Below are 10561 nucleotides of genomic sequence, written 5' to 3'. Positions count from 1 at the left end.
AAATCCTGTCTGCTGAAGCGTGGTTTAGGGTCCCTGGCAGTGCAGGGGGAACGGCTGGACTCGATGATCTTAAAGGTCTCTTCCAACCAAGATGGGTCTGTGATTCTGTCACCCATTTCATCTCACACATCTCTAACTAGTCAGACTGTGCAGCCTAGACAGGGCCAAAAGACTGTCTTAAATTCTGTTTACATTTTAAAGACATCTAGCTCTCTTTCTCTGCTCGCAGCTATCACAGAGCCTAGTCAGCTCCCCTGGCGATGCTACCCTCCTCTCCAGGAGTGCTGACACTCCCACTATCAGGCTACACTCACTCAAAACACACCTGATGTCCTGCAAAGGGGGATGAATTTCACCTTTACCTTATTCTTCCCCAGTCTTCTGAGCCATAAAGGGATTCACCCAGCACGTCATTAGCACGCACGGCTCCTGCTGCTGCCTAAGCTCGTGCTGAATTCCTCTTGGAATCCAGCGGAGAGAATCAGGGGTCACCCACAGAAAAGGCTGTCTCCAGCAAGCTGGCTGGAGACCCTTTCAGGACAGAGTTCAAGTCCTCACAAAGCCCTTGTCAGCTTAGCAGGGGTATCATCAGCTCAGAGTGTAGCTAAAAACAGGTGGAATTTCCTTTAAAAACAGTGCACCTGCCACAGAGGATCTGGGAGCAGGCGGTGGGCGCAAGCTGCCAAACAGCCCTTACTCTGCTGGCGATTGCACACAGGCTGGGGAACAGTCCGTTACCTTCTTCACGACGTTGTCCAGGTCATCTATCAGGTGATGAAGCTTTTCTTCCGCAGCGATAACGTGAGGTTTAGCTCCCGTGATTGGAGACTTCTTGGCATGCTCGATGACGCCTTTCGTCTTCTCTAACTCTTCTCTGGAAAGAGAGGCGGCTGCTAGTTACAACGACAGCCCCGAAGGAACGTTCCCTTGACGCATCCCGTGCTTATAGGAAGAGCAGCGGGATAACTCGGCTGCTGCTTCCCATCTACCACCTCTATCGCTAAGATGCTGCGGTTAAAGGTTATTTTTTTCCCCCCCATAGCCTGAAACCAGTCAGTGTCTACTCCAGGAAAATGGAACTTGTTTATCGTGCAATTTGCACTCCAGACTCAGCTGGAGGAGGAAGGAGTTAGTTCACTGAAAGCACTTAGTGTCAGTAAAACTAGGGCAGACTCAGAGTATTTTTAATATAGATGGTGCAGAAGTGTTTTGGACATGGTGACTGTGGAGATAAATGAGGATGGGAGAAAATTTACAGAGCTCCGTAAAGGTAGATTTTTTTTTTTGTAATTAAGAATGAAGCGCTTTCCTCTTGCATCATTGGAAATGAGGGAAAAGTGAAAAGTTCCTTCTCCAAATCCCCTCAAACCGAGGGGGGTTTCTAACGACCACCCTGGAATAAGGAACAAGCTTTAAAATAAATCAGTAAATAGATAAAAGCGAGGGCATCCAGTAACGCAACAGCGGATGAGACTGGCGCACCAGCTGGGGGTTCCCGTAGCTGTGTTTCACTCTTGGGAACCGTGGTTACACCTCCTCACTGTTTCTAGTCAGCACAGCAACTTCAAAGAGAAGTTTGTAACCGAAATAGCAGCCGTGCGACTTCAGGGATGATGTTGACCCCTTGGCAGCATCAAAGAGCTTCCAGATTTATTTCTATCCCCATTACGATGGCAACTTGGAGATACCTGTCTGGCATTTTTGCTGCTGTAAACCCTACGCAAGGAGACTGGCTCAGTGCTCATCGCTGCAGCTCGTACGGGACCTTGGCTTACGAGGAGTGCTCCGTCGCAGAACTCAAGCTCTGCCGAGACATTTGTGAAAATGTAACCTCAGCAGCAGCTCTGCTGACGGATGGAACTGCCAAACGATGCTGCGAGGTTTAGTTTTCGTTACAACTAAGCGACTCTTCGGAGACATTTGTGAAAATGTAACCTCAGCAGCAGCTCTGCTGACGGATGGAACTGCCAAACGATGCTGCGAGGTTTAGTTTTCGTTACAACTAAGCGAGGCTAGTGACGTTACTGACACTACGCAGAGCGTGCAGTCATGGAGTCCTTACAACATCGACAAGATCAAAAATGATACTAAAAGGAGTGTGGATTTTTTTCATCTTACTTGCACTTACCAGCACTGTATCTAAGTACGAAGGGGGTAAGTTTTTAAAAGAAGAACAGAGCTGTTTCAGACTCCTTGGTACAGTGAGGACTATGTGCACAGGCAGCCAAGATGTACCTGCTGCACATTAAAACGCTCTTTAGCGTGGGAAACCTCCTCTGGGTTTGGCACAGCCGCGTCGGTTTAACAGCACACGGGTGACTGCGCCCCTTCTAGCAGCTCCTCCGGTGCTGCCAGCCCTCGCATGGGCGCTGTGAACTTACCGCTCCACACGCCTCAAAAACGAGCAACTCACTTGGCTTTCAGAAGGGCATCGGCGGCTTCATCCACTGCTCTCCTCCGGTCCTTCAGCGCTTCCTCCAGCGTGCGCCACTGAGACGACTTTTTCTCCCCAGCAGCCTAAGAATGAGAAGCACAGATTCCTAATTAGGGTCATTACCATCGTTACAGTCACGTGACAATCAAAAACTGACAGCCTGTAGGGATTCACAGGCTGCTACAACAGTTCACTCAAACTGAGCAATGTTCTCCTGTTTTACCAACAGCACAGCTGGAAGCTTTACAAATTCTTTTTCTCTTCCAACGTTTTGGTTTGGTTTTCTTTAATTCTTAGTGTTTGGGGGGTTTTTATTCCACCTGAGCAACAGCCGTTTGTCCAGGCAGAAGAGCTTCCATGAGGATCCCTGGATGGTGGGGAAATCCCTACAGGTGTTAAAGTCCTGTAAGGCTTTAAATTGCTTTTCAGCTTAATACTAAAAGTACCATGTAAAAAAAAAAAAAAGCATCACAGTAAGCTTAAGCTTAAAAGCAAACTCTTAAGATACTTATTTTTCTAACTGATAGATTAAATCCCGAGTGCGTGTTCAGTTGCCCATAGTTGGGAATTAAAATACCGTTAATTAAAGTACAAAGTGAAGACTCCCAAACCCCCAAACAGTCCCCACTTGTCCAGCTGACCTCAGAGTTGTCCATGGCCTCCTTCAGGATCTGCGAGTGGGCGTTCACTGCCTGCACAGCAGCCTCCTGGGCGGTGATCGCCTGAAGGGTTATACGAGCTGTTGCGCTTAGGGCTCCTTCTAGAGTGGCTGCAAGGGCTGGAAAAAATGAATAAACTGAATCAAACTATAAAGAAAAGAGCCTTAGAATTAGCCAAGTGACACATTACATCCTCTGCATCTCCTTACGCGACTTTCTATGACCCACGAGAGCTGGTCAGTTCAGGAACTACGCTTGCAGCCTGCAGAAGGAGAAGGGTCACCAGAACACGGTCCTGATTCAGAGGAGCACTGCTGCACTGGCAGCAGTAAAGCTCCTCGGTGGAAGACCTCCACCATGCTTCTGCAGGGGGATGCATTAAACCAACAGGTATTTTCCATCGTCACCTGTGGCAGTGGTTTTAGAGGAAACAAGAAGGTCGTGGACTCATCTGTTTCTACAGCTACAGAAGCACAACTGAGCTGTTAATTATTCAAGCAGGAACCAAACCGGAACAGCTAATGAGAGCCAGCAACGTCTGCTTTTCTGGAACCAGACCTTTATTTCCAAGTAGCTCTCCAGTCAATAGTTCGCTGGATTTTGAGAGGGTAACTCCTCTTGCAAAAAAGTCCTTGTCCAAAGCCAGCAACTAAAGCCAAGCCTCTTGTTTCTGTTTGTGTTGCTCTTCTGTACCAAACAAAGCCCTGGACAGAAGGAAGCAGCAGCAGCCCGCACCAGCACAGCTATGCTGAGCCTGTTCAGCCCGGGCTTGCACGTTTCTCACCCTTCTGTGCAACAACAGCCCAAGGCTCAGACTTTCCTCCGAGTGCTTTGTTCCTCAGCCAGTCTGCGTGTGGTCCACACACCTGCCACGACCCCGTTTCACATGTACAGACTGGTCAGATCAGACGCAGCGCACCATGCCAGCACCTCTTCCACCACTGGCCCTTTCCAAGTGCAAGAGTAGTAAAGTAAAAAGGCGGCAGCTCCCACAGCAGGCTGGAGCACATCCAATACGTGGCCTCTGCACTGCTAAACTCCCTTTCAAGACTACGTTAGCAGTAAACTGCCACTTACTTTAAAGACAGTTTCTCTTCAGCACCCTCACAGTCAATGCCTCCAGTCTACCCACACCCAAAGACTCCTTCCCTCACCACAGAAGGTCCGCAGAGCCATCTGCGGGCTGCCCCCAGTCAGAAGTCACCCTTCAACACCCAGGAGGCTGGTCTCCCTCTGGTGCTCATCAAACTGGCTGGAGGACGACATGGGAACTCTTTCCAGCAGTGCAGCCACTCTGCTGCTCGAGCTGGGTTTGCTTTCAGAAGGCAGCAATCGAGGTAGCCGGCTGTAGATTGCCTGGATGTACTAGACAGCAAAACATCATCTACCGATCACCATCTTCTGGCTTTCCCTGAGGCAAACCATGGAAGGACCCCAAATTCCTGATTTAAACAATCACGCTGCAGCCAAAGCAAAACCAAACAACAGCCCAGCAGGATTTAAAATAAACCGAGCAGAGGGTGAGGGGGCGAGCAAAGCTCATTGCCTTGAGCAAGGCACAAGGAGGACGTGTGTTTTGGGACACAGGGAAAGCCAGACCACCTCTCAGTGAGACCACTGGATTAAGAGGTTGGAGTTAGAACCCAAGCAAGGAATTATAACTGTTCCCAACCCAGGACCTACAGGCACTTCACAGCACTTTGATTACCGTCCCTGAACCACTGCTGACCCAGTCGAGGCAGCAGCTCCGTAGACAATGACCTGAGGAGCTCAGAAGGCAGCAACCTGACCGCAGGTCAATAGAGTGCTCTGTCAGCAACGAGTCCTGACCCCAAACAGGGCTGCATCAAAGAGCACATCCCACGCATCACGCAAAGCACTGATTTGCCTCTGAACTGACACTCAGACTACGCCTGCAACACGGTGTCTCAATCTGAGAGCCTCGGTATGGCAAAGATACAAACAAACTGGGGAGAGAGCACTGGAGGAGAGGCACTGAGATGGTTAGGGGACAGGTGCACATGACACAGATAAAAGGCTGAGGGCTCTGGGCTTCTTCTAGCCCAAAGAAGAGAAGCTGAAGGGGTTTCTTAAGGCATGCCTTCCACGGAAGAGACTGAACCACTCTTCTCAAGCATGCCCTCAGAAAGGGCAAGAGGTAACACAGCCAAGCACCAACAACAGGAATTAATTGGATGCACCTAGTTCTCCATCACAGGAAGCACTGGTAAAGCTGCTTAGAGAGGTGGAACAATCTCCATCCTTGGAGAGCTTCACACCTCCAGGGTTCTCCCCTGGAGCAACCTCTCCCCGCTCCCAACTCTCCAAGCAGCGTGGTGGACTAAAGACCTTGAAGGTCCATTCCAAGCCCAAATTTTCCATCATTCTTTGACTATCGATTACTTGCCAACATAGGACAGGGATGACAACAACATAGAGACACATAAGCTGATAGAGTCCAACAATTCTTCTGTCACATAGAACATGTACAGGAAAACCATCAGTAGAGACTTACATGATATCTTCTCTTGCTCCTCTTTGTCTTGCTGGGCAAGCCGGGCCGCGACTTCTTCTGGTGACCGTTCTTTTATAGCATGGGAACCTTCATGTTCTTTACCTGCTCAGAAGCAGAGTTAAACTGTTTTAGCAGAGAGCCCAAGTTAGTGCAATGATTACTTGTAGGGGAGCAATTTTCTTTTCAAACCCGATTTTTATAGTCAGTATCACTTTATAAATCTGACTTCTGCATGAGGCTGTGCTGAAACTACCTCAAGCTCTTCTATACCCATAACTAAAAAGGCCAGTCTCAAATCTTCTTAACATTAAAAACAGCAGCGTGGATTCCTAGATTTTATGGTGTCTGGTTACAAAACCACCGAAGATTCAGAAGTGAAAGGCAAGTGAGAGCTGGAGAACAATTACAGAGCCAAGTTTAAGTGAGTACCTGTTCTTGGGTTTGCTTTCAGTTCTTTGGTGTGCTTGGAGAGTCCAGCCAAACTGGAGAAAGATTAGGGAGGGAGCTATGGCGAACCATGATGATATTCTACTCCCAGCCTTTAAGAGGGAGCACTGACCTAAGTAATTCTCTCAAGACCAACAGCAAGTCTGCATCTGAACTGAGGAGAAAGCCCAGACCGCCCAGCTCTCAGACTCACGCTGCAACAAAACCCACCAGGTTACCTTTAAAAAAGCTGACGCTGACCCTGAAGGAAGTATTTATGGGTTGCTGGGCTGCTTTTTATGAAATTAATGTAATCTTGTCTGCAAGGGACTACCATGTGGAAACCAGCGTTTCTTGCTGAGTTAAACAATAAATGCAGTTTATTCCCTTGGCCCTGGGCAGACGTGGTTTTCAGAAGAGCAAGCTGAAAGCCACGAGGAGCAGAGGCGAACTGGACTGTACCCATTCCAGCTCAGCACAAGGGGCAAGCTTTCCTCTTGTGTTCACACCTGTACCTGCCCCAGGTATCACTCTTGGCAAGTTAAAAATCTACTAACAGGTGATGGAAGTTTTCTTCCGCAAGAGGCACAAAGAATCACGCCTTTAAAAGCCAAGAACCGCCAAAACAGAGGTAAGAACTCATGCACTCGAAGCGACAGGACTGTTCCAATTCATCCCGTTCACGTGATCTTTTTCACCTTCTTCAGTCTCAATCCCTGGAGCTGGCACCGACACAGCTACGCCTGTTGCGGAGATGATCTGTGCTGCAGCCTTGCCTGCTGTTAACAGAGGTACAGAACGCAGCCAGTTAGTGTATACGAGCCATAAGGTACCAACAGCGATATGAGAATTAACTTTTTCCTCTGTACACACATGTGATTTGAACACTGCTGGATATTAATATTTCCAGAAAAAGATCATTTCCTGGACAAACAGCAACCTGGTATTACTTATGGATACACACCCCCCCACACACAGCCAAGGGAGACAAATGTGGAAAGATGTCGCGACTGCTTCTCTCTAAACCAGTTCCATTTGAGCTGGCTTCACAGCAGCTCAGGAATTACCCAAAATTAGGCTTCTTGCACTTGATCAAAGAATAAGAGGTAAATGCCTCATTCTGTACAGCCAAGCTGTTCTTCCTGATGAATCTCGTATCTCAGCCGTGCAGGATACTTAATGAGCCACAGAAGGGACCTGAAGGACCATCTATCCATCCCCTCTGGGCACAAGCCCGGTCTGGACAAGCTGGCCCAGCCCCCTGTCCAGCCGAATCTCGGAAGTGTCCGGTGTTGTCTGAGGAGAGCCAGGTCTGTTCTAAGCAGGTGGATCCCACCCCTCCCTAACAGGTTATAGTCATGGAAGAACGTCCCCTTGTCAGAAAAGCCAAAACCCTCACGACAGCGCCAGCCACAAAGCCAGAAGTTGATCTGCCTGATGCATCTATTTCTGGCTGCGCTCTTCCTCCAACCGGTAAAACAGGGGAAAACCTGCGCACATCTCTTGCAGGTACCGTGTTTTCCTTACGTTCCAAATGTTCTATAAGGGAAATAAATAAATTAAAAAAAAAAAGCCAAAAAAGCTAAAACTGGTTTAGACAAATTTTCTCATGACTGAAAAGAAAATAACACTAATTCTAAAAAAACCAACATACTCATCTTCATCCACTCCAAGGGACTATGTTAATCCTCCCTAGGACACATGATGCAAGAGAATCGCTAAATCTTCTGCTTCTCTCTACATGCCACTGGGTGAAGTTACCTTCTTTCTCCTCTGCAGGAGCAGCAGGTTCTGATTTACTCATCGGGGATTTGGCAGTGGGCTGTTTAGACTCTTTCATGACTTCTGCTACAGACGAGATCTTCAGCGGACCTTGCTGTATCTTGAAAAATCAAGAATAAGAAATCCCATCAGTTTTCCGAACAGCCCGTGTCTCAGCAGTGCCATTATTACGGAAGGAACATTGCCATGTTCAGACGACCGTATCGTGGATCTCAACTTCAAGCTACACGTGAAAACAGTAGCGAGCCCATAGAGCTTCTTGCCTTGATTCTCAGTTTACAGGGACTCTTTATAATTTTCACCTCTCCAAAACTGAAGTGGCAGTTTTCACTACAAATATTTATTAAGCTATGCATTAAAAGCAAATAATTCCATGCCCCAAACATTCCAAACCCGTCCGAGTGTTTTGAAAGACCACAGATACTGCAGAAACTATAAAACCCACGAGTTGTTCAGTGAAGGTCTGAACAATTCCAGAGGGCAGATCTCAGTTATTCCCCCTGGGCGTTATTCAGCCCGTACAGGTATAGCTGTCAACACTTCACTTCAAACCCCTCGAGCATTCACTGTCAAAACAAGTTAGGCCATCACCCAGCTTCAGTTTTTCAGCAGCCCCAACAGCTGGCTCCCCCAATCGGAATTTTTTGTCCACCAACACTTATGGGAGCCGCCGCTCCCATCCTGCCCAGTTTCTAGGCAATTCCTTTTCAGGTTGTAGTGGAAAATATGTAGAATTGTTTTAAAGAGACATGCCTGCATACTTAAGGATACGTTTAAAAAGAACATGGTTTTATATGTAAGATGCTGCAGGCATGGCGTGGGGTTGACACCTGCACAGCTCCACCGATCCCCCCGTGGAAGGGCTCAGGGGCCAGTGCCCGCTGCAGAGAGCGCTGAACCAGCGCAGAGTCGGACGAGGTGTGTGGGAATCCGTAATCATCCACCGTGCAAAGCCACGAGGTAACAACGCAAGCACTTGAGTCAGAGCCAGGACTGCGCAGGTGCGATCTCTGCTGTCTGACCACTCTGCTCTACAGAATTTACTAGTGTCTGGGAGGGCCTGGATAGTCACGAATCAAGTGTAGCTAAAACCGGAGGCGGTACGGTTCTGGCTGACTGATACTCTCACATTCACTAAGAACGGCTTCCTTAAGCTCCAGTTTAACGTATTTGGGGTTTCTTGAAGGTCAGATGGCTTCTGAAAGCTGAGGACAGCCACGGCCAGCGCAGCGCTCCAGCGCTCCTGGATAGCTGGGAAGGCTCGCGCTCAGATGCGGGGACAGAGGACCTCTGGAATTCAGTTTCCGGAACTGGGCTGAAGGCGGATCAAGTTCTCCCTTCTGCAGGGTTGAGTCATTAGGATTTCCAAGCACGATGTGCACGCATGGCTCTGTACCGTCCAACGTTTTACTGATCTGAAAAGTCCTCAGTTTCCTTTACAATATATTTGGCTTAGAAGTTGTCCAACCTGCTACCCCCACCCCCAACTAACTACACTGATCCTCTCACCACCGTGGAACACCTGAATTCCAATGCGTCACCTACCTCTCCCCACCAGTTTATCTGAGTGTAAGTAGAAGAGCTATTCAGTTAGGATCCTACCAGATTATTTTACTGTATGTAAAAACAGCCGTTTTACAACCCACAGGCGACAACCGCAAGATAATGGGAATGTACAAACATTGCTGTCACGCAGCACAAAGCGGTTCCTCAGTTCACAATTTTTAAACCTTCTTAATTTAAGATTTCTTTACAGTTCTTGAGATTCTTAAATTCTTGGCACACCAAATCAATGAGAATTTGAAAACTAAGAGCAGATGTTCTCTTTTTTTAAAAAAAAAGGGGGTGAATGGGCAACACTTACCGGTTTCTTTGGCATCGGTAGGCTGTAAGGTGCGGGACCAAGTGCCATCTCAAAGAGCTTATCCGAGTAGGGAATGGCCTTCTCCACGCTCTCCCGGAACTGCGGGTCATAGCTGGCATACAGGACGGTTCCACCTACTCCTCCTCCCACAAAAAGGACACCTGCACCGATGATTTTGCCTGCGGAAACGCTGAGGGGGGGTGAAAGTTACGTAAAATGTATTATCTGACAAACAGCAAACTGTCTCTTGAGTCTTTAGCTTACAGCTGGGGACACCCACTCTGTTCCAGAAGCTTGCCACAAACCCAGCACCCACTTTAAATCAGCTCCAGCACCAGCGAATCCCTGGCACCATACTGGTTTGTGACTAACCCAAAGGTAAAATGGGAACCCACAACATTCCTTCTAAATATTGGTCATCTTGATTAGCTTCATTTAAACTGACTGGACCAAACAAGAGGTACACAAAACCATGCGAGTAAGAGTTACTCAACAAAAAAACCCCACCACTACCAATTTGCTCTCTCACGAAACTAAGGAGCAGAACCCCTCTTGGCCAACACAACAGAAGAACCAATTCCACCCTCCAAAACCTTCTACGTACCCAGACTCCCCCGAGGAGGTGGCGTATCCACGGCACAGTCGTAAGGGACGGAGCGACGCTCTCCCACGCCGGCTATTCTGCAAGGGGCGGGTGGAGGAGGTGAGAGTTAAGCAGTGGGCAGGTTTAGCCACCTCCTCACCTCAGCAGCAGCCGCAGGGACTGCTCTGCTCCCCCACCACCTCCAAAGGAAGGCGGCAGCAGCACTAGAGCAGCGACGCTGGACTCTCTTTTCCCTAAACGAGACCCTTCTCACGTGCAGCCTGTAGGTTAAGGGCTT

General features: G+C 48.4%; 1 protein-coding gene across 1 annotated transcript; it reads right to left on the bottom strand.

The window, feature by feature from the left end:
- Window positions 1-738: 738 nt before the first annotated feature.
- On the bottom strand, window positions 739-10361 carry LOC104490666 (MICOS complex subunit MIC60-like; the record flags this gene model as incomplete). The annotated part of the gene is made up of 8 exons (XM_010132982.1): window positions 739-874; window positions 2414-2517; window positions 3076-3212; window positions 5609-5710; window positions 6733-6813; window positions 7796-7916; window positions 9681-9870; window positions 10285-10361. Coding segments are annotated over 8 exons (948 nt in total), but the record flags the coding sequence as incomplete, so codon positions are not given.
- Between the last annotated feature and the right edge of the window lie 200 nt (window positions 10362-10561).

This window comes from Buceros rhinoceros, unplaced genomic scaffold (assembly GCF_000710305.1).
Source record: "Buceros rhinoceros silvestris isolate BGI_N320 unplaced genomic scaffold, ASM71030v1 scaffold19773, whole genome shotgun sequence".
In the NCBI taxonomy this organism is placed as follows: domain Eukaryota; kingdom Metazoa; phylum Chordata; class Aves; order Bucerotiformes; family Bucerotidae; genus Buceros; species Buceros rhinoceros.
Note: the sequence above shows the minus strand (reverse complement) of the source record. Positions and strands in the feature narration are given on the sequence as shown.